Source organism: Drosophila willistoni, unplaced genomic scaffold, assembly GCF_018902025.1.
Source record: "Drosophila willistoni isolate 14030-0811.24 unplaced genomic scaffold, UCI_dwil_1.1 Seg143.1, whole genome shotgun sequence".
Classification (NCBI taxonomy): Eukaryota; Metazoa; Arthropoda; class Insecta; order Diptera; family Drosophilidae; genus Drosophila; species Drosophila willistoni.
In genome coordinates, this window is record NW_025814102.1 from 673650 (window position 1) to 700939 (window position 27290).

General features: G+C 37.3%; 3 protein-coding genes and 1 long non-coding RNA gene across 12 annotated transcripts in view; 2 read left to right on the forward strand and 2 right to left on the reverse strand.

The window, feature by feature from the left end:
• Positions 1–1360: 1360 nt before the first annotated feature.
• LOC6648595 lies at positions 1361–2241 on the forward strand. Its single transcript, XM_002070858.4, has one exon. It carries the CDS (start codon positions 1492–1494, stop codon positions 1723–1725), a length of 234 nt encoding a protein of 77 aa, XP_002070894.1. The 5' UTR covers positions 1361–1491; the 3' UTR covers positions 1726–2241.
• A 2762-nt stretch (positions 2242–5003) lies between these two features.
• Positions 5004–7004, reverse strand: LOC6648596 (probable cytochrome P450 28a5). Its single transcript, XM_002070859.4, has 5 exons — positions 6726–7004; positions 6412–6658; positions 6245–6349; positions 5355–6174; positions 5004–5291 (listed from the first exon to the last, which is right to left on the reverse strand). Exons 1-5 carry the CDS (start codon positions 6911–6913, stop codon positions 5125–5127), a joined length of 1527 nt encoding a protein of 508 aa, XP_002070895.1. The 5' UTR covers positions 6914–7004; the 3' UTR covers positions 5004–5124.
• A 1264-nt stretch (positions 7005–8268) lies between these two features.
• LOC6648597 (phospholipid-transporting ATPase ID) overlaps positions 8269–27290 on the reverse strand; it is a 33315-nt gene continuing 14293 nt past the window's right edge. Inside the window, exons 1-19 of one of the 9 annotated variants that reach the window (XM_023179065.2) lie at positions 20842–20966; positions 17271–18123; positions 17137–17195; positions 16856–17068; positions 16257–16793; positions 15969–16190; positions 15650–15898; positions 14710–15405; positions 13911–14375; positions 13568–13844; positions 13349–13501; positions 13084–13282; positions 12053–12202; positions 11834–11985; positions 11546–11769; positions 11162–11491; positions 10847–11095; positions 10664–10780; positions 8269–10597 (exon numbers count right to left, since the gene is read on the reverse strand). In XM_023179065.2, the coding sequence (XP_023034833.1) occupies positions 10238–10597; positions 10664–10780; positions 10847–11095; positions 11162–11491; positions 11546–11769; positions 11834–11985; positions 12053–12202; positions 13084–13282; positions 13349–13501; positions 13568–13844; positions 13911–14375; positions 14710–15405; positions 15650–15898; positions 15969–16190; positions 16257–16793; positions 16856–17068; positions 17137–17195; positions 17271–17985 (5367 nt within the window). In that variant the 5' untranslated portion in view covers positions 17986–18123; positions 20842–20966 and the 3' untranslated portion in view covers positions 8269–10237. Of the gene's footprint in view, positions 10598–10663; positions 10781–10846; positions 11096–11161; positions 11492–11545; positions 11770–11833; positions 11986–12052; positions 12203–13083; positions 13283–13348; positions 13502–13567; positions 13845–13910; positions 14376–14709; positions 15409–15649; positions 15899–15968; positions 16191–16256; positions 16794–16855; positions 17069–17136; positions 17196–17270; positions 18124–20841; positions 20967–27290 lie in introns of those variants that run through there. The other 8 variants (XM_023179068.2, XM_023179066.2, XM_023179064.2 and 5 more) reach the window with 8 other exon arrangements.
• Positions 25411–27184, forward strand: LOC124460843. The gene is made up of 3 exons (XR_006954820.1): positions 25411–25661; positions 26912–27016; positions 27088–27184. It is a non-coding gene; the product is annotated as an uncharacterized LOC124460843 (long non-coding RNA).

Genomic DNA, 27290 nt, shown 5'->3' on the forward strand with positions numbered 1-27290 from the left:
ACCGCCGAATACAACCACCCAACCACCCACTCATCCGATCAGAGTTTAGCACTCCCAATCAGACACACAAAGGCGAGCGTCGTCTATAAACAGAGAAACAACAACGACGAGAGAGAGACACAAAGAGCGAGAACCAGATAGCGGGAGAAAGAGAAGTTCCCAGACCCGGTCTTTCCTTCTCTCTCTCCATCTCTCTCTCGCTATCTTGGCCTCTCTGGCTCTTTCTGTTAGCTAGACGACGAGCCCGCCAACCATCCAGTCAGACCAGACCAGACCAGACCTCAGCTGAACCGGCTGTTTCTTTGTGTGCGTGTGTGTGTGTGTCTATATATGTATGCGACAACTTCTATACCCTTACGTGGAGAAACTCGTATTGAACCAGTAATAGATTTAACCTTTTTCAACATTAAGTCAAATGGACAAAATATAAAACATTGAAATTAAAAATAACTTCAAATAGGCAAAAGTAATTAAGTTTTTAATTTAATTTTTCATTAATTTTTTAATTTTTTTTAAGTAAATACTAAGAAAATCAAATTCACAGCATTCGTATCGGATGTTATTCTATAGAGTGGTTGGTTTATAAAATTTTAAAATGTAAAACTATATAATTTAGCTTAAAGATTAGGCTTTAAAATACATTTTTGTTTTAAGGTTTTTTTTTAAAAACTTGTTTTAAAGAAAAACAACAAACAAAAATAATTTAATTTAACTTCACGTTTGAACTTTAAAAAATTTATTTTGTTGTCAGGATTAAACAGTTTTACAGAAATCATATACAAGGAACTGCTCAGAATTTTGAATTATTTTTAAACTTTGGCTTAAAAATTTGTTCAAAATCAATTCATTCTAGAACTAGATTAAAAGTTCTTAGAACTAACATATAAAAGCATAAAGGTTTGGGCAACAAGAACTTACGAATTGGAGTATTCTAGAAATCGATTTAAAAATTTCTTAGAAGAAGAAAATTACTTTTTTATGATCATTTGTACCTGCGCAAATAAATAGACAGGGCAGGGCAAGTATCGATGTACACCCTAGGCCAGATTAATAGATGTGAGTCGGAGGATTCTCAAAAGGTAACAAACACTTTTGGGTACTTATATTTTATTAAAATATGACGGGATCATTCAAGTCTCTCAGTTTCTCAGATACAATGGTAAGCACTTTTCAAAGTCCCAAACTGTTCTGCATTTGCAGGGCATTTGGAGATCGACTTTAAGTTTTTGTTCTCGTTTCAACGTTTTTATGTTTTGGTTGTTTTGTTTTTTGTTGTTGTGCTGCGTCTACGTGTGTGACTGTGTGTGTGCGTGTTGACGTTGTTGGCGTCGCTTCTAGCAAGCCGCACAGTTGCCTTCGAAACGTTGAGCAAAGCGGCAGCAGCAGCAGCAACTTCATTCTTGGATATATTTACTTAACGTGCTTGTGTGAAGTGAATTCATTTGTTTTTTTTTTTTGTGTTTAAGTCAAGTCAAGTCTGATAAGTGCAATATGCCGTTTCCCATTCATCCGCCCAAGCAAATGCCATGCCCCCATTGGCAGCATTTCCCCATAAGTCCAGTGGACAGCAAGCCAAATCCATTCGATAGCATCGGTGGAGCTGCATCGGCAGCAACAACAACAACCACAAACGGCCACGAGAAGCCGCCAGAGCCCGTGTCCTATAGCTATTGTCTGCAGTGCAAGGCAACTGCTGGCCCCACCAATGGATCGGCCAAGAATTAGCATCTTGCTGCAAGCAAAAAGGTGTTGGTCACCTTCAGCGTTTGACATTAGACCAACCGAACACCCGCACACCCGCCCACCCGGCCACCCAGCCATTCACACGCCCCTTTTCACCTTCAGCTTGTTTAGCCCGTCATCCACTTACTTGAAACATTCTCAATGTGACACTGGAGCTGAAGAAGCACTGCTCCCCATTTCTAATCTCTCAAGTGGTCAACGAACGATTTGGGAATCACGCAAAGCAGAAAATGGCAGAAAATTTTTCCACATGTTTTGGTTTTATTTTTTTGTCGAACAGATGTTTTATTATTTGTACATTTTATTATTATTAATTTGTTTTTTTTTGTTCTTTCTTTTATTTTGCCTAAACTAAGACTTATTTTATAAGAGCTAAAGACTACAGAAATCATACATCACATACATATATATATATATATATACATATGTATGTATATGAACAATATATTAAACTACATATAAATGTATAATTGTTTTTAATAAGACGCACAAATAAAACGCACAACGCATTTAAGAAACGAGTTCTAGATACATTGACACCAATACACACACACTCAGTCACACACACACACACATGTGCATACAAGCATGCATAAAAAGATAGAGATACGACATACAGTCAAACATTTATGGTTTTTGGGTTTCAGATTTTTTGGTTTTTGAATTTTGTTTGGCCTGCTGATCGTGAGCATACACACTGTGTCTGTGTGTGTGTGTGAGTGTTTATAATATTTTTTTTTTATCAATTTCATTTCTCAAAGTCAAGCCAACAGGCCAGCTAGACAAACAAAAACCAACGAAAATTCAACGAGATAAGCCCAGTTGGCAGACGAAATTCGAACTCGAATTCAAGTTCGAATTCACTTTGAATATTCTAGCATATTCAAATAAAATAAAAAGCGAATCTTGCTTTTCATGCACATCTAGACTGCAATTTATATATACATATGTATATGTACATGTACATGTACATATGCATACTATATATAGGTTTATCGCGTGATGAGCAGCCGGCCGAGTTTGCGAATGCGTGCTTATATATATATATATATATGTACATATATTTATATATACATATATACATATGTATGTAAGAAAGTCAAACAACGACTCCATGTTACTCTGCAATCTACACAATTTTCTAGAGAGTTGTCAGATTTAATACCAATTCTTTCAGATAAACGTAAGTAGTCCACAGTTCTATATATTCTAGAAGTTTCTATCAAAAGATACCTTGACGAGAAACCGCTTGAAAAATGTTTTCTTCCTCTTCAAATCCAATGTGCTATAGAGATATAGAGAACTAGAAAAAACTGAACTTCAAAAATCAAGCAAAACTTCTTTCTTGGGAGATTTACACAAAGATATATTGTATGTTTGGTTGCTATAAAATGAGAAGATGATCCCAAGTTAGAGTATTGAATATTTGCTTTAATTTTTGTAAAAAAAACCTTTTTTTTTTTTGTAAAAAACTTTTGCGTATTTACGTAATAGACAAATTATATGAAGGGTATACATACATTACTTAAGAAGTGATTGAATCCAATATGATGGATTTTAAGTTATAGGTACAACTAAATTATAAGCGACTACAAAATTATAAGCTGTAAGGTTTTATTTGTCTCGATGAATGTACATATGTATATACTATAATGATTCGTCTCGGAAAGCTGTACGACCTTTACTTTAGATTTTACTTTATCTTTCCTATTTCACTTTAAAGTAACTCTTGTCCATAAATTTTAACTTTACTATATGTTGTACTGTCAGGTACAACCTTTCTAAATATACATATACTTGCTGCTTCACCTGTTTTTGGCAGTTGTGAGACATTTATAATACAATAAAAAATATATATGACGATCATACACATAGAGACAATTTGGAAATGCGAATGCATTCTAGAATTACAGGCAATCTCAAAGTATAAGATTCTAAAGTTATTTCTCTTTTGATATTTGTATAGCATACATATCGGCGTAGTGGCTGCAAACGCCTAACCTTATATTCATTCATTAAATTTAGTTTTAAACTTATAATGTATATAAGTTTTGCTTATACCCCCAACATTATAGGGTACAAACTATAAGTCAACTAAGTGACACCTTATGTACATATAAAGTGTTTTATTTGTATTTGCTCTTACCTTTCCCAATGGGCCCCATCCCTTTGGTTTGCACCAATTTTAAATATTGAACTTGCCAATTTGCTATTTACGTCGACACAATTGATACAAATTTTAGGCACAACGCATTTCGGCATTCAACTAATTAATGATTTACTACTAGCATTTTATTTTTGTTCACTCTTATCATATCACAAAGATTCTGTTGTGGTAACGTGCCCCCCAATTTCACACACGCACACACATACATATGTGTATGTGTATATCTACATTTATTCATTTGCTATAACTTGAGATAGGACCAATGCGACAAGGTATGATAACGCTTCTTTTATACCCTGCATTAATTGTGCGAAATTGTCCATTAAGATATTTCAGAAAAAATGTAATTTTTAATAGATACATACATATGTATCTATATACATGAAGGTGGGATTAGCCATGTGGTAGGATTAGGAGCGCTCTTTAAAGATAACGAATGCAAATTTTTTACCTCAAATTTCTGAATTTTTTAAAATTCTATATTTTTCTTCTATTTTTCTTTTAAATACTCAAATACTTAATAACATTTTAGTGCTCTGAATTGCGATTAAACTAAGATGTAACTTTTTGAAATCGGTTAGGAGTAGGACACATAGGAATAGAAGCACCAAAAATTCTAAGAAAAAGAAAACTCATATTTCTTAGATTTCTATGGGCCCCGAGCTGGCTTAATCCGGAACAGCACAGTTAAATATGTAGGTACATTAGGATTAAAAGAAATTCTATAATAATTTTTATCTTTAACAGAATATAAACACTCACTGCATAATAGAGAATCTTAAATTAGTAAGCATAACTCTTTGGCTAAATGACTTTATCTAACATTTAATATAAGAACTGATGTTGCTTTTAAATTTTATTTGCCTTGTAGAATAATTTTAAAATATTAAAAATGGGACCAAATTATAAAAATCATTTTTCTAATCAATTATTTTCATGATTCTGCGATTAATCGTAATTAATAATCGCGCACTTTTGATTCATCATATGTTTGAATAATCATGCTTGAGCTTTTTACTAAGCTTGTTGAATAATCATGAATAATCATAGTCTCTCACACACAAGATGTAGAACATAAAATAAAAGTATACTCTTAGGATGACGTAGATATTTTCTTTTATTTGCTGAAGAACCTAAAGTTAGGTTATAGAATAGATCCATATACATATATTTGTGTTTATGTAGTTGTTGAGATATCGAGAAAACGTTTTGGATTATTTAAGCGCCTCGAAGTCTAACCAGATGCCTCCTTGGAGGGAAGTAATCACTCCTGTGGGTTCAAATAGATTATCTGTACGTGTTTTTGGATTTGGTTGAAATTTGAATTTGGTTACTATCTCAACGGCAGCTGCCTTGATCTGAGTAAGGGCGAAACGCATGCCTGGAAAGAATGAATGAATATTGTTAATGTATCGATTCAATGAATGTTTTGAGGGAAACTTACCAATGCAAATGCGTGGACCATCGCCAAAGCCCATTAGGGCGCAACGTTCCCGGAAATCTTTAGCTGCCTCTGGCTGCATGAAGCGTTCTGGCTGGAATTCTTGGGCCTGGGGATAGAGTTCTTCGTCCGTGTTGAAGCAATAGTGTGGGACCACGACAACGGTTCCCTTCTCCACAATGAAATTGGGTCCATCCTTGTTGGGCAGCTCTATCTGTTCAGTGCACAATTTATTTGACATAGGGGCAGGTGGAAGCAGACGTATAGTCTCCTGTATGCAGGCTTCCAAGTAGGGTAGTTCCGCTATTTTTTCAAATTCAATAAAGTCCTTGCCATTTGTCAAATTCTCATTGATCTCCTTGCGCAAACGTTCTTGTTTCTCGACATTTCGTGCCAGTTGCAGTAACAAAAGCGAGAGCACTGAGGCCGTGGTCTCGAAACCATCCAGCAAGAAGGTCATCGTATAGGCTAGCAGACCACGAGTGTCCAGATTCCGCTTTTCGGCCAGTTGGAGGATGTACTCCAGGAAGTCGACACGCTCGAATTGCTTACCCACAGCTAACTGAGCCTTTCGAGCATGCACAGCATTTTGCATAAGATCAATGAAGAATTCCTCCACTTGTTTGGGAATAAATCGCAAACGGATCAGATGACGAAGCGCGGGGAAATTACTCAGCATTATAAAGTAAAGGATGAGTGACCAAGTTTGCCCAAAAAGATCCTTGATGTGACCCATAATGGGTGTTGGCTTATCCGTGAAACTCTCCGCCTTAAGTCCAAGCACACAATCTGTGACCATTTCCGAGGTGAAACAAAGGCTCATCTATACAGCGAGACAGAGAGAGAGAGAGAGAGATAAGGACTACGATTGATATTAGACTGCCACTACTCACATCCTTGGCATTGATACCCTCGGAGGATCCTAGACGTATTTGCTTGTGCAGCCATTCGGTGAGCTTTTGACACACCTCATTCGTAACCGGATACACAGTTTTGATCTAAAAAGCAAACGGCATTAGCTAATTCCCATGTTGATCCAAGCATCCACTGGTAGACCTACCCGACTCATGGTCAAACCGGGTGTGACATCAGCCCGCCTCTGCTTCCACTTTTCGCCCGTCAATGAGAACGGATTGTTGGCGAAAATGAAATCCGATTTCTCGTCAATGAAACTGGCCACTTCGTTATCATGGAAAGACTTGAAATCGGAGACAAAGACACGACGTGCCAATTGTGGACTGATGACCAATAGCTGAGGATTCCTTCCAGCAAATATGCCCACAGCATCGTATTTGCTCTTGTATTTGCTGCAAATTCAAGAAAGAGCCTCTCTACATATCCTTAGTCAATCCACAGACTACACAGACTACCCACCGATATATATCATTTAGATCGTAGATCGCATGACGCTTCATTGTGTACATATTATCATAATTCCCGGTGAAAACATTTGGTTTGGGTCCTGGCACTCGCCTCTGGCGCCAATAATGATGATTCCAGGTGAACATCATATAAAAGAGACCCACGGCCAGAAGGCCCAAGGCCAAGGTAATGAGCAGCATTTTGTTTGTTGTTTTGTTTTGTTTTGTTTTTTTCCGATTTGATTAATTATTTATATTTATATAAATATAATCACAAGAACGATCTGTACGCTTTGAATGCGGCAAAGCTTCTGTGGGATGTTCATAACAATTGCGCGCTATTTGTAGATGTTTGGCCGAACCGGTCTCTAGTTTTAGGGTGGAGCCTTCGTTTAGCCACCCATATAGATATAGATACACATACATAGCATGTATGTGAATATTAATGTTACTAGTACTTATATTACCACATCTGATAAGACCTTATCACTATGTCGCACCATGCAGGGTGCAGCTTTAAAGCATCATTTGAGAACTAATTTCAAATGTATTTCGATTTGATGGATTCCATTTGTGTAATTTCACCAGGATATGGCCCCGAGCTGCTTGAGAGGATGACAATGAGAGAGAATCGACCATACCAATTGAGAGAATGATAGAAAATCAGCAAGAATAAACAATAACAAAATGAAACTCAATTGATGTTAATAAAAAACTACATATATACATATGTATATACATATATATATATATATCTAGATAAATATCCCAAGCGAGGGTTGAAAAATTAAATGACTGTGTTTGTTGTTCAATCTATTTTTGGTTTTGTTTTGTTTTCATCTTTTGTTTTGTGGGCGATGCTCAATGAATATTAAAGCCGAATGCCCCTCACTCCGATCATCATCCAACATATGTATATGTAAAGAGCTTTTGAGTATAGACCAATAGAAGCCAGAGTAATAGACAAAATTCTAAATATCAAACCTTGTATACCCTTTCCAAGTGATCTCCGTGTTTCTCAGCTAAATGTAGGAAATGTAAGCAGGGCTTATGATGACTCTTGATAAAGATGATAAACCTATTTCAATTATATGATGTTTAAAAATTGAAATACAGATGAAGATGTAGAGCCACAAGTTATTCAAATTTGCTTAAAAAGTATTAAACACCTTCTTACTTAAACTTGAAAGTTCTTAATAGACAATAGACTTTAAAGTTATTGATCTTTAATCAAAGTCCGAACATTTCGTCCTCTGATATCTGATATTAGGAGATTGATTGATTGAGGATTTTTCCTTGTTAAGACTTTGCGAAGCAACAAAGTCTATATATTTTTTATCCGATTTTAATGGAAAATAGCAAAGACTTGAATTTGCAAGAGTATTAATTATAATGTGTATTAAAACATTTCAACATTGTCCACTTACCTTTCTTACAATTTCATGATGGAAAACAATTGTTGCTACAGCAAAACAGAAAGACATAAACTTAATTTTGTTATCAGCTTGTTTAATATGTGATAACCAATCTATTAAAAAAAGTAGATTGTAAATAAATGAAATTTCAAAATTTTTATTCATGAAAATACTTGTTGCCATTTACTTTTGTAATCAATTTTCCATTTAATTGCTTAAATCTGTTAGATTTACAAGAGGAAAAGAAGTAAACAAAAAAAATAAAATATGTATAGAATAAAAAAGTGTTTTTGGTTTTTTGAAATCGATTTAAAAGTATACCTAAATATTCTATTTTAAATTTCACTTATAATTTCAACAACATTTTTTTTTTGTTTTGTCTTATTTGTCATGCAAAAATATGTTTGTTTTTTTTTTTTTTGTTTTTGTTTTGTGTGTCTGTTTTTTGTAATCTTTTAATGTTTTGTTGTTGTTTTTGTAATTCTAGTTCTAAAGCCATGTCTCCAATTAATCTTTTTTTCTAAAGTAAATTCCTGCCAATTGCATTTAATCACTTAAAGTCCCCCCCTTCACTATATATTAGCCCGCCACAACCCGCACAAGCTCTAACTAATACTCGTTCTCTATCTCTCTGTATCTACAATAAAAAAAAAACAAATATCGATTTGCATCGAACCAATTAAAAGATAATATTAACAAAGCATGAGAAATAATTAATAACTGTTAGAAAATGTTGCTAAAGTTTAACTCGCAACATTGCGTTATGTTGGCAACATAATGTTGGGGATATTGTTGTAGACAGAGGCCAAGCAACAGGGACACAGGATCTCAGGATTTTTTTTCTGCAATGCTCTAAATTCTAAAATCTACATACTACATTCTAGCCGTAATCTAACTCTACATACATGTATACCTATATAATATATAGAGCGCTAGTTAGGAACACAAAAGTGTGGGTGTATCTATGTGTGTATGTGAGATGAGATATAGTATACAGCTATGGACAATTGAAGCATTAAGCACTATATCTAGTGCATAGGTGACACTATTCAAGTCGTAGACTTGGGAAAACGCACAACTAAGCCGGGGGATTGCATCCTTTGACTTCCTCATGTGCGTCTCCTTGGCCCACAGACTCAGCGATCCTAGCACACTAACTAGCCTAGCATTACAGTTATCTAGATAAAACTATAACTAGTAGGTATCATTACACTTTCATTATCTATCGTTGTTCCTCGTCGTATTGGCCTGATTTCGTTTACATTTAAAACAAAAAAAATATATATATTCAATTTGACTTTTTTTTTATAACACACAGCACAACATTTAACATTTAAGTACACTTGGATAGTTTCCCTTTTGGTTTTATGTTTTTTATCTAGAAATAGAAATGAAGCGGTGGTGGTGGAAAAAAGTTGTGTTAAGAGGTCGATGGTGGGAAGGGGAGGAGGGGCATTGCCTAAATGCAGTTAAAAAATTGTAACGAAATTCATCGAATAGCTTTGAGTTTGTTTGCCGGTTGAGAATTCGCAAGATTGTCGAACACAGATTAAGTGTGTGGAGGGGAGGAGAGTTTCAGGGACGACGGTTTCTTTAAAAAAAAAAAAAAATACTTCTAAAGGATATACTAATTATCATGTCTTTTTTGGATTCGTTTACTCTCTTTCTCCATATCTCTGATTAAATTCTTCAAAAACCGCATTTAAAAACTTAACAAATAAATCACATACAAATCAGATAGAAAAACCAAAAACCAAGAACAATAATTAGCTAAAACAAAAATCCAAAAATATTTCAAGATGACTTAAGACTAAAGGACTTAGACTAAAGGATTCAAAACGTTCTTAGCTGGGTATTGGGAAACGGATGGACAAATTCTCTTAATAATACTTGTGAAAATATGCTTTCTTCTTGTTCTGGAAGGGGGCAGGGTCCGAGGGCATTCACACACACACACACAGACAAGCATTCCCACACATTCATTCACACTTACACAAATATATATATATAAAATGTAGAACTTAATATTAAGACTCATTATGAAGCCGCTTCAAAATCTTTGAAAGTTTCATTTTTTGGTGTTGATTTTTTGTTTTGTTTTTTTTTTGTTTTATAAATTAATTGTATCCAGATCTTGGCAAGGAGCTCGGGGACTTAGATCACTGCTGCCACCACTGCCACGTACAGTTTCTCCAGTGGCACGTCTATCACCACCGCCCAATCCGCCATTGGGACCACCATTCAGTTCCCCGCCCGTAATATCCGCCATCGATGAATGATTCTGATTCGTGTTGCTGTTATTATTGTTGTGATGGTTGGCTGTGGGTTTGGTGCTGCTGGTGTTGTTGCCCTCGCTGACATTGTTGTGCAAGGCTTGGGTCTTCTTTGTGCCCAATCCGAGAGGGAAAGCGAAATCTTGCGGCAATTTATGCATAATCTTGCCCGAAGTGATAAGACGACCAAAGCCCTCCTGCAAACAAAAAATAAAAAGGAAATTGTTTAACCTTCAACCCTGGGAAATAGATAATTCCCTTACCTGATGGGCAAAGGCATAGCCAGAGCGTACGGAGCGACGTCCACGACGAGATGAAGGAGTACGCCGTACATCGCTCGAGGCACGCGAATGAATCTTCTTAAGCGACTTCTGACGTATCTGTTAAAGGAAAGTGAAATAATACATGAGAGACACAGAGAATCCATGGCAAAGCTAAAAACTGACCTTGTCCGACAGACTGGGATGCACATCCAGCAAATAGAACTTGTAGGCCAACACGGGAGCCATCAATACGACAACTGTGATGAGCATGGTCACCCAGAAGGTTAAATCTTTGATGGCCTGCGTCAACGAGCCCACATACGGTCCACCAATCACATAATTGTAGAAGTAATCGAGCACAAAATACCAAATGAGACTGCCCCAAATGGTCACATGGTTCACCACCGTCCAATATGAGGTGTACAAGGATACCTAAAAACGGAAAGAATATCCATTCCAAAATCCTTTTCTTTAGCCTCTCGTTATCTCTCAACTCACTTGAGCTGTATTGTCCACAATTAGAATGGTGGCAACAACTGCTCCGAGTGTCATATGATCGCTCAATATGTAGCCATTCTGTGAGACACCATCCTTATAGACGCCATAGGGGATGAGGAATAGAATGAGCGATGTGAAGGCTCCATGCAATACACTGTAGATAAATTCGCGAATATTGAACAATTCGCTCTTCAAGCCGGGCGTATAGAGACGTGGAAATTCCAAACTATTCTTATCCGATACATCCTGCTCAAAGACCCCAAGAGCCAGAACAGGCAAAGAGGTATAGAATAGATTATACACCGATATGAACATGGGATCGAAAACGGTCTACAACAAGAGATTATTAGCATTAAATGAATAAATAGATTGGACTTAACTCACCTGGGCACTAAAGCCACAAAAGAGCGAATACCAGCAATGACACAATGTAAATGCAAAATTCTTGTAGAAAAAGTAGCGCAAAAATTTACACATGCGATAATATGACCAACGACCATGAACCAATAGCAAACGTTCCAGATAGCGAAACTGTGCTATGGCATAATCGCTAGATAGGACTGCCTGCAGGCCCTCTTGTCCCGAAATGCCCACTCCAATGTGTGCAGCTGCCAAAAAGAAATGCAATAAGAAAATGTAAAGAATATAGAAAATTGGGATTTCTTTGCATACCCTTGATCATGGAGACATCGTTAGCTCCATCTCCAATGGCCAGGGTTACTGCATTTTTGGCACGCTTTATTAATTCGACGACCAGCGCCTTTTGTAGGGGCGTTACCCGACAACAGATCACCGCTTTGCACTGCGAGGCAATGTCCAGGAATCTAAATAAAGCAGACAAGTCATTATTAGTTTCTATCAAACTAACTTTTCGCTTAGTTCAAGACTTACTTGCTTTCCAGCTCTGGTGACAGACAATGAACCAATGAATGTCCATTGACAACCAGAGCAAACCCAGTGCTTTCATCCACCACTATAGAGGAGGGAGTGCGTCCATCCTCGCTTTTCTCTGGATCGCCAAAGACATCATTGCACTCGGCACTGCACATCATCAGGGTATGAGAGAGAGAGAGAAGGGGGGAATGTATTTAGTTAGTGGGGCTTTAAAAAAAGACTTTTTATCGACATGAAGATGAGACACATGGTAAGAGAAATTTAGAGTAAAAAGTGAATGTGAAAGTGACACAATAGTAGAGATCGATTTTAATGGACAAAATTTACAGATGATCTAGATTCTCTAGAAGGCATTCAGATGATCCACATAAATCACATACAAAGAACAAGGCAAAACAAAAACTTAACGAAAACGAAACGAAACTGAATCGTATGGAATTGAATTAAATTGAATGATTTGATTGAGAGTTGAGTTTAAATTTAAGTTTATACAATGAACTATAGATAATAATTAAATTAAATTAAATGAAAATTTCAACTATTTGAAATGTTTACTTGACGGGCGGAGCAAGTACCAATAGAGGGTTATATCCATTCTATAAGAAAACAATAATGTCGATCGTTTGCAAGAGAAGGGAGGGAGGGAGGCTCATGGATTCAAGGATCGATTTCCAAAAGGTTTAATGAGACAGAGAGAGAGAGAGCGAGAGAAATAGTAATAAGGAAGGGTGACACCTTTTTTTTGTTGTTTTAGTTTACGCTCAGGTTAAGGTTAGGTAGAAACGATTTGAAAATTATCAATTGATTAGGTAGATAAAACAGGTTTTGTAGTAGTAGTAGTAGTAGTAGTGGTAGCCAGGTGACAGGTATAGGTCTTTAGATTCACTCATCTAAATGGATGGGGGGAGGGGAGATTTAGTTTACTTTTATCTAGAAATAGAATTGTGGCTAGCCAAAGAACATTTTTTGGTTGGTAGTTTTTGATATCGTTTTTTTTGCTTTTTTTTTTTTGGATTTTGGCCCTCTACCTGTCCGGTCCGCCCTTATTATCCTTAATTTTGTCATCCCACCTAAAGGTAACCACCGATATAGCTGGCGGTGGTATCTGCGGTGGTGGTGTGGGCGTGTTACTTGTCTCCTGCATGAAAGCCGACGTTTGGGTCATGGTCACACTCAACGGATCCATTTGGCTGCCGCTATTCAAATGATTGAGAGCCTCATTGGTACCTAAAGGGCGGCAGAGGGGAGAATAAGCCATTGAGGTTGGTCGGGGAGAATTCATCATTTGCTCACCACCTGGTCGAAAGCGATTAAAGATCTTGATCGATTCCTTAAACTGACGCAATTGCTTCTCCACTTCCTCGACAGAACTGCCATCCACAATGAAGACATCGGCCAGCTCATCGGTTAGCAATTGACATGAGTAACCAATATTAATGGCCGTTTCTGTAAACGAATTGGAGATCATCAATGATAGATTGATCTCTCTTTAGGCAACAAAACGAGACTCACCCTGCTTATCGCCGGTTAGAACCCAAATCTTAATGCCAGCATTTTGCAAATTTGCTATAGACTTGGGGACTCCGTCTTGCAATTTATCCTCGATGGCCGTAACTCCAACCAATTGCATTTCACTCTCGATCTCCTCGTAAATGGCATTGAGTCTCTGTTCCCGTGAATCCATGGCCAAAGAGGCCTCCTGCTGCCTAATCCGCCAGTCATTGTAGTATTGTTCGGTGAGCCGACGTTCGGCTAGGACCAATGTGCGCAAACCTTCGCCAGCGAATTTCTACGAAAGAATTCGATTAGAATTATTAACAAAATGAAACTTCATTTGGTAATTAAGACATTTTACATTCAAATGATCCTGGGTTCGGGCCTTAAGATCCTCCTGTCCGCCATGTAAACGATCATAGATCACATTATCCGCCCCCTTGCAATAGAGGACCACGGCGTTGCCGCGCCGCAATATGACGGACATGCGTTTGCGCACATTATTGAAATCGAGTATGTGAAGGAGCTCGTACTCTTCGAGACGTCCCATCACCTCGATGGTAATACTGTTGGGGGTGCGTGTACGAAAGACGAAACCGAAGTTCCGAGCAGCCGACACAAGAGCCGCCTCATCCGGACTCTGGGCCTGATATTCCAGTCGACCATCCACTGTCTCGGCCATCACAGTGTGACAGAGAGCCAACAGGCGAAAGAATATGTGAGTGTGCTCCTCATCGGAACGGACGGCATCCAATAGCGTACGATCGTACCAGCGAAAGTCGCTCTCATGATGTGGATTGCCGGAGAAATCAATTGATGGCACAGCCTGTGAACGACGTGTAAGGACAGATCATTAGAATCGCATAAAAACTTTAAAACTGGAAAAGTTTTACAAGATGAATAAATACATATATCGTTAGCGTTTAATTTTTTTAAAGCGCACAAATAGAAACAGACACAAAGCGAGAGAGCGAGGATAATTATGTGTGAGAAGCATAAACGATATTGTAAATTTACGATATACACACACACATACACACACACATCTATGCGATTACGGATCTACAATGGCGGTCTAACAATATGTGGAGAAACAATCAGTATGGAACATGGAACAATGGAACATGGAACAGTGGTTTTAGGGACAAACACATGCATACGTGCACTCGCTGATGTATATTGGTGGTTGCGGAATTGGTCCAATTGGCGGCAAAAGTGCTTAGATAACCATTCTTTATTTTCTCCTCCATCCCCAACCCCTTATCCTTCTCCTTAGTCGTCTCTTTTGGCTTTTCATAGTCATCGTCGAGAAAGAGAGCAGATGCCGATGAGGATTTCTTGAATTTGAGCTTAATCTTTTTGAAGTTAGTTGCAGGAACAAAAGGTAGAGGAGGGGAAGGAAGCTGAGATTGGTATTGGTGTTGGTGTTGGTGTTGGTGCAAGTGTTCTTGATCTTCTGTCTGGTGGTGATTGGATGGTTCGTGCTGGAACATTACTTTTTCACTACTGCTGGACGTGGACATGGTAGACAGCTGACGACCCATACGGACATGAGTCTGTCCGGCAGCCAATGCTGTGGCATGTCTCGGTTCCCGTTGCTGCTGTTGATCCTCTTCATTGCTCATACTTCGACAAGGGGCTGAATAGCGAACATGTTTGCGTCGAGGATTCTCACGCAATGTTATTGAAGGTTTGAGCTGATCCCCAGCCACCTGCGTTTTACCATGAGCCGTTACCAGTAAGGCACTTTTCCTGCCATGTATTTCGGCCTCCACTTGATGGTCATGGTAGTGCACTAGGATCGTCGGTGGCGACCCCGACGTTGGTGACGCGTTGCTATTGTGGAAAATTGTTTGCTGCTATAACGAGTAGTGTGAGTTGGACACAACAGCACAAAACAAAAAAGGATCATCTCATTCAGAGTCAGTTCATTTTAGTGTGAGAGAGAGAGAGAATTATAAAAAAAAAAAACAAAATATACATAACAAAAAACACCGACAACATACACATAAGAGACACGAGGATTTTCACTAACTTAATCCCAAAACCCCAAAAACCCGAATTGCGGTTAGGCAAAAACAAATTGGATTTCAAACTTACCTCATTAATCTCAATTAATTCGCCTGTGCGCAGGTCAATGACATCACCGTAAGTGCGTCCATTAATACTGCATTTGTTGAACGTCATTATGTTCTGGGTTAGTGTGCCCGTTTTGTCCGAGAAGATGTACTGTATCTGGCCCAGCTCCTCGTTAAGGGTGGTGGTGCGAGCTTTGGCATATGTATTGGTGCGTGCATAATACATTTCCTCATCCCAATTGATGAGGAACGACTGTACAAAGCGTATTACCTGCCATGAAAGATGATATATATAGTAATGGTGACCCCGACGACAAAAAAAAAACACCATAATAAGTTACCTCTACTGAAACGTAGAGAGAGATTGGCACAACAGTATTTAAGACTATGGCGTAGGAGAAGAAGACCAGCAGACCAATAACAGTTGCGCCCGAGGCAACCATATCCTTGGGTATGATATGTTCCCAAGGTAGATACAATTGAAAATGCTGACCAATAAGGCCCTCCCATATGGCGCAGGCGACGGCAAAGAAGGCGCATATTGATATTAGAAATAGGACAATCTACAGGGTAAGAGAAACCATATTCAATAGGAACCACAACTGGATTAAATGAATACAGATACTCACACCAATTATAATGAAATTAAGCAAACGATCCACACCGGTGCTCTTGAATTGAGTTTTGCCAGAGTTCTGCATAAGTTTGGTGTCCACACCGGCAAAGACGACAACCCCGTAGCACCATTGGGTATTTCTCAGGACACAACCGCGCAACAGGATCTTATCATTGTCGAGAGCGAATCGCTGATTCTTCCAGATGAGTGTACCCTCGAATTTGTTAAGCAAATTATTGGGTCTCTCGCAAATGATCTCGCCGTTGAAACTCCACAGTGCATCATGTTGCTCCCCCAGCTCAATGGTCTCGGTGAGACATTGTTTGGCCTTCAGATTCGTTTCGCCATCCAGTTCGGCGGTCTCAATGAAGCACAAGCCATTGGGCTCCGACGTGGTTATTAGCAGAATATCAGCGGCCACAAATTGATTATTATCCAGGCGTATGACATCGCCCACCTGGACATCGGACCATTTGGCCTCAATTAGTTTGCCACTGCGCAGCGTCTTGGACTTGCGATTGTTCACCTGGGAGTCCGAGAGATGACGTTGCTGCAATCAAATAAAGAGAAGAGACGTTAGCTTGAAGTTTGATCGGCTTCAGCTCAGCTTACAATATCATCGTAGGCATCTTTGACTGCGGTCAACGTGAGGACACCAATCAGAGGTATGGCTGTGGTTACTGGAGTTAACGAAGAGATTGCCGGGATCAATTGGAGGACCAATAGACATAGGAAATAAAAGTTGGCCAATCGCTGAAACTGCTCCAGCAGATTGAAGGGCAGAAATGTGAGCAGCGTATACTTTGAGGTCTTGATGTAATTGTTCTGTAAAAAGGAACACACAGCTGCTCAATACGGTTCAACTAACGTCTGTGTGACTGAAGGATACTTACATGATACTTAAACTGAGTATTGAACTCTTTGTCGTTTGCGCGAATTCGGCGTTCGTTCTCTGCAAAGAAAAGAAGAGTGAAAGAGAAGTTGAGTAAGATGCAATATCTAAGAAAGAAGATGTGTAGAGAGCTACCCGAGAAGTAGTAGGAACTACGACGTCGTCGCATCTGGGAAAGCCGTCGTATACTACGCGTTGTTGTGGAGGTCGCTGCCGAAAGATCATGACTTTGACTCCGACTCCTATTGCGGTTGCAATTGTTAATGCTTTGATGATTTTGGCAACGGGCAGGGGGAACATCTTGAACATCGCTGCCCTTCCAACTGGACAGACGCTGGAGCAGTGACACCTTTTTGGTTCCAGGCATCTGCCTTTGCTGTTTATATTCCTGTTCCCCATTATGGCTAGCATTTGGTCCCGGCATGGCCAGACTATAGAAGCTATCGCCATGTGTGCTAGCGGTCAATGTGGTCAATGGTGTGGCAATTGTCTGCGTCGAATTGCCAATATTCATGATTTCAGGTTGAGCCAATTGCGCCTGCTTGCCTCCATCCGCCTCAGCTGCATCATCTGTGTCCTCGTCCTCGCCATTCATATCGTTGCGCAGTCGTCGTCGTCGATGTCCCTTTTGTCGCGAACGGCGAACAAATTGAAACCAACGGCCTGGTGCAGCTGCTGCTCCTGCTGTTCCCGTTGCGATTCCTGTGGCCGCTGTTGTTTTATTGGCAGTTTTTCCATCCTCATCCTCAGCTTCAGCGTCGCTTGTGTCATAATCTTGGTGTCGCTCTCCTTGTCGTCCACCTAGAACGGCCAGTTCCAGGGTGTCTGGACGCTGGCGTAAACGCGGCATAACACCGCCAACGCCGTCGACACGGATACGGACACGGACACCGTTTCAACGTTCTTATATGTGTTAATAAATACTTATAACTAAGTGATTCCCATTTGGGATCATTGCCACGCAAATCGCATTTGCATAATAGCTCAGCTAGAGAAGATTCCAAAACAAAAAGACGGATCGTAAAACTCCATATACATATATATATATGTACATATACATATATTTGCGTACAATTTCAAGAACGAGAACGAACCAAACGATTCCCATCAACTGAACATCAGCAGACGTATGTACATATGGCGTTTGCCATAATAAATAAATAAACACAATTTCCACTTTGATATCAACAGCCCTTCATTCCCCCCCCCATTCATCCCTCTCACCCGTCTGTGGACACACGGAATCTCCTACAACATTTTTCACATTTTTCAGTTCATTAACAAAAGAAAAAAAATATGTTTGCATCTATCTCGCTTCGATCTCTGATTACACTATTTTATAATTTATAATTGGAATCAAATTTGTTGCCCCATTAATTTAAATGGGGAAAGTAAATCTGACACTCGTCGTTTCGGGTCTTCAGCTCCCTCCCTTCCGCATAGGAAGAAAGGAGTCCTGAACCCTCAGAATATATGCATGAGGATGAAATAATTCATTAAAATTGCCTTTCCTCTTCAAAAAGGGCAAATTGAAATACATAAATGCTACATAGTGAAATTTTGGTATTCTCATATTTAATTTAATTTTATTTCATTTAATTTAATTAAATTTTGCCTCCAGCACAATGTGAAAACAATAACAACAACAACAACATCAACAGCCAACGGGGAAGTCAGGAAACCAAATATTTGGAATTTTGCAAATTTTTTTTTTATTCGCATAAAGGCCACACAGACACAGAGAACGAGAGAGAGAGAGAGGGAGAGGGGAAGAAGAGGAGAGACGGCTTCAGGCAATTGCTGGGATTCTCATTTACCGAGCCAAAAGAGGTGAGGAGGCCAAGCCGAACCGAGCAGAGCAACCGAGCAACAGGTGCTTCAGGGCCAGATGAAACAAAACAAAAATAATACACAAAAAAAAGAAGAAAAAAAAACAACCAGCTAGGAAGCTGCAAAATATATGTAGCTCTCTGGCTCTCCTCTGTCTCTTGGGTGGTTGTGGGTGTGGATGTGGTTGTGAGTGTGGAAGTGTGGGAGTGGGTGTGGGTGGCTGCGGCAACTGGTACAAAGTCAATGTCAAAACTGTTGTCAAGGCCACAGCCTTTGGTATCTGCAAATGACTGACTTGCTGGTTAGACTTATGTATGTACATTTTGCCCGGGCAAAGACTAACTAACTCTCTGCAAAATGTTGATTCTAGGAAATAAATAAGTAAAGGAAATGCAAATCGGATAATGGAAAATGCAATTCATGCATTGGAATTGCATGGAAAGTTTTATTTTTAGAGCTAGGCCCCACCCTCTGTCCCCCTTATTGCAATAGAAAACCACGTTGCCATTTCACTTTTTGCCATAAAGTATTTGACAAGGGTCCTTGAAACGTAGAATCTATCAAAATATTGACATATTGTGTATATAGACTAAGTGTGGGTATATTCTTAGCTCCTTGAAAGTATGCAATAGTAATGTCCAACTTGCCATGTGAAGTGATTTCCAAGTGCACTATCAAAAATTGATCTTGGCATCTAAAATGATAGAAATTCGCCCCCTAAAGTATGCAAAGCGTTGCCAAAGAATTTATTGTATTGTGTATAAACAAAATTTCATTCAAAAATCGTAATAATAATGCAAATTTATCTATCTGAGAGAGTATTCACGAGACCTAGAACTTTTTTTACAGTCTTTTTAATTACAGGGTAATTAAATCTAATTTCCCTTATAAGTCAGTACACATTGACGCATTTCAGAATACTTTACTACATATGTATATTCTAATGAAAAACAAGTAATTAGTTAGTGGGAGGCTTCCCTAAGGAAGCTAATTGTATATTCTATATATACCTACAGAAATATAGATTAATATAAATACATACATATATATAAGATAATGCAAAATGGTTTTAGCACATCTCAACAGCTAAACATATGTAGTTAAATTGGAATTCATTATAGGTAAAATAGATACAGATTCTTTTTGCTTTACAATGTTTCTCTTAAGAAAACAATGGAGTTATAAGTCAAAAGGATTCACCATTATATTGCAAAGGATATTGCTGGCTCTAAAGTGGTTTGAAAATCTGTTATGGTTGGTTTTTTTTCTGTTGTCCTGAATATCAGGACTTATTTTATAGAAGGACATCAACAATTCTCCTCCCTTTTATGGCTGAGGGCACTTGTTCGTGGCACTGCTCGCTGTGCTTGAAACCGGCGCCAACCCCTCTCTCATTTGTGGTGATTATCCTGCTGGGCCATGAGTCACGAATGTGAGAATATGTGCTTGGCCGACTAGCTGACTGGCTGACTGACTGCTCCTTGGTCTCAATTCATTTCCATTTCATTTTACTTGTTTCTTGTTGTTGTTCATACACATTGTACAAACAATTGCTTGTATGCGTCACCGTTTTTTTTTTTTTTTTTGTGTTTAATACGGAAAGAAGAAAAAGTGCAACGAAAAGGCCAACAAATGAATCGATGAAGGCTCAATAATTATGCTGAGCTAACAAAACAAAAAAAAAACAAATACACTGACACACTAAAAAGGGGTGTAACTGTTGAGGGTGAGGCGATGGTGAGCGGGGGGGATGGGGAGGGTGAGGTAGTGTGGGCCAGGTGCCAAGTGCATCATCATCATCATGCTCGATGCTCATTCTCTCAGCCTCTCCCCAAACATTCTCCTGCACATTTTGTTGTTCTTGCTATTTGCGTACATTTTTAGCACCATTTCTTGTAACGTTTTCCTCTTATTTGTTTGACTTTCTTCACTTTTTTTTTTGTAAATTATATCATAAATGTGGCCCAACAAGAAGGGCCAGGCCAGGGCAGAGCGAGGCAGAGGGCCAAAAGATGTAACCAAACAAAAATTTAAGAAATTTTTTTTGTTTCTTTTTACCGCGCGCGATATAAACAAATGAGGAATTGGTTTTTTGTATATTTTTTGCGTGTGTCTGTGTGTGTGTGTTTTTATTGTTTTTATTTCTTTTTTCTTGTGGGCCAAAAAGCCAAAACCAAGCGGACAACTGCGGGCTAACGAACTGCGACCAAACTGAGCGACGCCAAGAAACGCCGCCATCAACTCAACTGAGCTGAGCGAGCCGAGCCGAGCACCAACGACGACCACCACAACGGACACGAAGAAGCACGACGACGACGCCAACGACGCCAACGACGCCAATGATGGCAATTCACCAAGGCAACGGCATGGCCAGCCTAGCAACGATGCCTCTTTGGAATACAAAAAACAAAAAAACAGAGCCAAACACAAAAAACACACACACACATACTCTCCGCTCTCACACACACATATGTATGTAAACATATTAAGCGTAAATCGCGAGAAGCAAAAGGACAAGCACAAGCAGGATGGGAATAATACATACAGGACACCAGGACAAGCTAACAGTTTATAAGACTCGAAAGAAAAAGAAAAGACCGTTGAATGGTTATTTTATTTTATTTCATTTTATGTACTTTTTTTTTGTGTTCAACACTTCCTAAGTCGACTGCAGATGTTGTAGGGAATATTGTGTCAGGTCAGTTGGGCATATTGGTTTATCCATACAGTGGCGGCAAATAAATTTGAGACATACATACATTTATTTTTTGACCTTAAATTCTGATTACATTCGATATTTATATAATGTTAGCGAAAAGTTTTGACGTGTTAATTTATAGCGTTGAGTTTGTCGTTCTATTAAGATGATGTACTGTAAATTTTGTGGGCGTATCTTAAACGGTTTTTTATGAATTTTCCTAAAAAGCCCCGATTTTCGGAGAAAGTTTTAGGTAAAACTAAGATAATATCTAAACCACAAATTTTCAAATTGGCTCCAGGGTTCATTTTGGAGCCGATTGGAAAACTCAACAAGAATGTATGTATTTTTTTGGTCTTCCAGCATTACGCCACTAATTTATTCCAAAATATAATCATATATGTGGCATGGAAATTACCGCTGCTTAGTTAGAAAGAGGGCCTTTTTAATGCTTGATATGCTTCCAGCATTACGCCACTAATTTATTCCAAAATATAATCATATATATGGCATGGAAATTACCGCTGCTTAGTTAGAAAGAGGGCCTTTTTAATGCTTGATATGCTTGGTATTCCTCTTTCATTATAAAAGCTGCTTCGCATCACTTTCGTCATGATTCCCCCAAAAGGATGGATCAGAAAGGAAGGATCCTTTTATTTTCAGAATCTAATCATATTAGTCGATGTAAATCAATAAGGTTGATTTAAGGTAACCCATAAGTATAATACTTAATGTTTGAGTATTTGTTTTTTATGCCAATAATCGTGTTTATAAGAATATTGTTTGGTCTCTTTAAATACTGAAACGAATAATAATCGAACCAATATTCCCTTTGATTTATAAGCCACATATCTATGTATACATATGTATGTATCTATCATCCAGATAAATCTTATTCCTCAACATCGAACTATATTATTGAGCAAATTTAAGAAGGCTGAAGTTCGATCCTCAAAAAATGTTCCTATATTATTTTGGTTTTGCTTGTAAACAATTTTTAATTAAATAAATATAAATTTCGTGACTTTTCTGAATTTTAATCATATCAAATAAGATCAAATCAATCACATGCCTAGAAACAAGGTTTAAAGAATTGTTTCTCTTATTGTTAGTTAAAAATTTGTAATTAGCTAATATTAAGGATTTTGATTTAAAAATTATATTTTCCATTAATGTTTGAATCTCTTTTAAATGCATATGTATAAAAAGACATAAAAAAATCATTAAATTGATATTGTTCCAATTCTCACTTCGAAACTCATTAACTCAAATTCTACCTGATCCACAGATTTGTCAAAGCATTGGCGCAGTTCCTTGGAGGAAAAATCAAAGTGTCTTGGACTGTATATATAGTTTTTGGGATCCTTATTGAAGGCTGTTTTACTATAAGGGTGAATTGAATAGTGTTTTGTGGGATGGTAAGAGGTAACTTCTATTATGACTAATAGTATAAATAGATCCCTTAATAGATAAAACTAGAAAACATGATTTTTGTGTTTTGGAATTTAGAATGATAAAAATATGAAAAATTACCTTGACAGTAATGGATTGGATTCGAAAAATGTAAACTTATTTGTAAAGCAAATCACATAAATTGGCTGATTACACAATCAATACATAGTCACACAGGCTTATTTTGGATATATATTTATGTTCTTCATTTGAATAAAGTTTATATTTTGTTTTTTAATGATTTTTCACCATTTATGATAGATTTAATTGGTATCGTAATATTAGATTTTAGGTCATTGCCATATTAAGCTTGAAAGCAATTTGTTTAGTTAATGAGCTTTAAACTACAAAATATGAACTAAGCAATAAAGCAAAGACAATTCCAAGTCAAGTTGCAGGTCAAGAGTAGTTCTGGAGAATTATATAGGTGATGGCAAAGGTCTCTATGGTCTAAACTTTGATATTTTCGTCAAACAATTTTAAGTTTGTGAAGCGTAAAACTGAGCAAACAGAGCCAAAGGTCTCTTTTTCTCTCACTTTCTCTGTTACTCGCTCTGGCCAACACCGAAGAGAGAACGTACAGAGAAAAAAAAAGAAAGAAAGGGAGAGAGAGAGAGAGAAATGAGATAGAGGGAGCGCACGTGAATAGAATAAAAGCGCAAAAACAATTAAAAGAGACCGACCGACCCCACCAAAATAAAAGAAAACCTAAAGGCCATGGCTAACTTTGGTCATGCCGAAATTCGTATACCCTCGCAATTTTTTCTGCGTTGAATCGAACTCCAACGGGAGCAAGTCGGCGCATATATCAATGATATATCTAGGTACCCGATATTTTTCAAAATTTCCAAAGCGATAAATTGTTCTATGCTCAAATTAATCACCTACATTGCTGATCATAAATATAGATACTTTTTATAAGTCTTAGTCCAATATGCTTTCTTCTGTTCGTTGCATACTTTTGACCTAACTTGATATACCTTCTTTTTTGCAAGGGTATAAAAAATACAAAAACCAATGTCAAAGGCAAATGAGTATGAGCTTTGCTCTCATTCTCTCACTGAGGCAAACCATTTGGTTGTTGTTGCCATTAGTTTTGTTTGCGTTGCTAAGGTTAAGGTGTGATTCGATTCCCGTGCTCAATTTTGTGGGGAGGGGAGGAGTGGGCTGGGTAATCAATGCGAATGCCTGCGATTAAGTGACGCTAGTTCAGTGAGAAAGTTTCTTTAATCGATCATTACACTCAATAAACATATGTTGCTACCCTTCCCTTCCCTGCCCTGCCCTACTGTAAAAAAAAAAGGAAATTGAATTGATTCTCAAAGTTTAATTAAATTGCGATTTCATTTCAAAGACAAAATACAATTTTTGGAACGCCTTTGGTGTTTTTTGCAAAGTACTAACAGGTAGCAAAATAAATTAAGGTAAACATATTATTGTGACTTCTGCTCAACCAATATACGAAAATGCCCAAAGAACACATCACTCGTATGAAATAACAAATGTTGTTCCCAGTGACGACTCACAGATACCCTTTTAACACTTACGAGACTAATAAGCTTAGGCTAGTGTCATATTACGCAGAAGGTAAATTGGACTTGGTCAGTATCCGTCTGACTGTCGGTCTAGTCTACAAACTAGTCTCTCGGTTTTTAAGATATTGAAACAATGTTGTATTCATGTTTCATTCTTGTTCACATTCACGTTTCATTCTTGTAGCACATTTGTTGAAATTAAATCGATCGAACATCTTTAGCATATTGAAATCGTTCGAGAACCATAAATTCATATGAGTGTAAGAGAGACAGACAGCTAGTATCTGCAAAAAAGTCAGCTTGTGTTTAGAGGGTGAGAAAGAATAAGATTTTAGGTAAAACCGATTCGTATACGCATAATACTCTAAAGACATAGAACTGATATTGGAAAAATAGAGAAAAAGAGTAAGTTAAAGTTTATAACAGTAGCCAGAGTTACCTTCTTTGACATTTAATTCCAATATACCCCATATGGTTATAGGGTATGAGGCTGGAAATCATGACCCCATATGTATATAAAATACACAAAGCGGAAATGATTCCATTAACTTGGACACACTTTGTTGCCATTTTACTAACTGACTGTCTGACATTTACACACTCACTCACATTTCATTCATTCATTCGTTCATTTACTCACTCGCTCATTCATATTACAGCGAAAACGCGTAATAAATCGAAGAGTTTGTGTTTTTGTTTTCGTTTTAGTTGATTTGGTAGCGCTTTATTTATTTTTTTTTTTTTTGTTTTTTAGTTCGCCAAAGCCCAAGGTGGCAGATGGTTAACAATAGCCCTGGATTCGTGTCACGGTCGGAGACCAACTATCCAACTACCAACTGTCAGCGAATTGGGCCAATGTCAATTCGAATTGTTCACAACTGTTCACCTTTCTCCCCATTACACACCTCACTCACTTTCTCCCCTGCCAAGTTGTGAAATGGCTCGACGCAAAAGGATATTTAATCAAATCAGCTAAATGAAACTGATTAATTAAAAATAAACCTTTAATGAGTAAGCATAAATTCCTATCTTCTCATACAATTTTACATATCTGAACTATTTAATTAGATTTAAACATTCTTTGTTCAAATTTTCAAATTTTAATAGATTTTTTTGAAAATTTAATCATCTGATTGATAGTTAAAATACTAGAATTTTTTTTTAAAATTTTGCACAATAAAATTGGATAAACAAATCCTTTCCTTTTTTTAAAGGGGAAAAAAATTAAACTCAAAAGAAATCCTTAAAAACAATTGAATCAAATTGGATGCTTTTGTTAGAAATTACATCCAGATTTTGTGAAATCTGGGAATCTGGGGTTGGAAAATACGCACCGAAAAGTATACTATAGAAATTTTTAAAAAATGTTTACTACATTTTTATCAGATTTTATAATATCCTGTTCAAGAAAAATAGCTCTTGTTTGCAAACATTACTAAATTTACTGAATTTATTGTTTAATATTAAAAAGATGCAAATTCTTCGAATCCCTATAGCATCCTTTTTGGTTCAAATTTAACTAATTTTAGAACCATATCCAAAGTGGAAGATGTTATGCATTATAACATTTTGTAAATTGCTTTTAAATCATACATAATATATAAATGGGTTAAAATAATAATGTTTTTAGTATAATAACAACAAAATATTGCAAATGAGGTCAATTTGAATAATTTCAACGCATTTTTTTCATGACCTCTAAAATGTTGGCCTATGTTATCATACAATTTTTGTTCTGTTTCATATAATTGATAAAAAATGGTTATCCATTTTTTTTTGGAATAGACGAATCGAAGTTTTCTAGATGACACTTAAACCGTAGAAATGTTATCATAGTTCGTATTTTCAATGAGCAGTGATGGAACTTTTTCGATTTCATTAAATCTTGAAAGTGAAACTTATAAATAACTGTTTTAATTAATACCTATGTATGTACATACATACGTGATTAAATATTTTCATTAAATTTTATCAAAATCAAATATTAATTGAACACATAGTTATATCTAGTGATGGCAAATTAAAATCATTAATCGATTACTCTATTAATAGATTTATCAAAAGTGTACGATTTTGAATCATCATTAATCGAAGAAAAATGATATCGATCAGTCAAACGATTTTTTTTATATTTTTGTCCCCATTTTTCATATTTTAAAAGACAAATCCAATTTGATCCAATTTGAAAGCAAGAGCAATTGGATAAGACATTTAGTCTAGTATGAACAAGTGGGTTGTTGTTAATCTGTTTCTCTTTTCAGTGCTTTGGAAAATTGCTAAGAAACAATATCGAAAAGCTTTCACGTAACGCTCATCCTAAGTTTGAGAAGTTTCAATGGACCATTCAAATTCAACTTCGCCACAAGGTGAAACGTCTTTAAATTTTTCACTTGTAAAAACAATAGTTTCCTTAATTTTTTTTTTATGTTCTTTATAGCTGAAACTAAGATAAGATGAAGTTAAACCTGGGCTCAAATATATTCCACATCATGAGACGATTAATTGTGGCACTAATCGATCTAATAATTTAATCAAAGGGCTTTGATTTCAGAATTTCACTTTAATGATTTAATATGATCATTACACTTTTGTTTAACACTTTAGACACCAGTAAAAAAACAACCGAAATTATCGATATAA

Coding starts and splice junctions, on each gene's coding strand:
- LOC6648596 (XM_002070859.4), bottom strand. CDS start 6,913: ATGCTGCTCATTACCTTGGCCTTGGGCCTTCTGGCCGTGGGTCTCTTT. Junction 6,659..6,725: donor GATCTAAATGATATATATCG/GTGGGTAGTCTG, acceptor TTGAATTTGCAG/CAAATACAAGAGCAAATACG. Junction 5,292..5,354: donor TGGTCCACGCATTTGCATTG/GTAAGTTTCCCT, acceptor CATTCTTTCCAG/GCATGCGTTTCGCCCTTACT.
- LOC6648595 (XM_002070858.4), top strand. CDS start 1,492: ATGCCGTTTCCCATTCATCCGCCCAAGCAAATGCCATGCCCCCATTGG.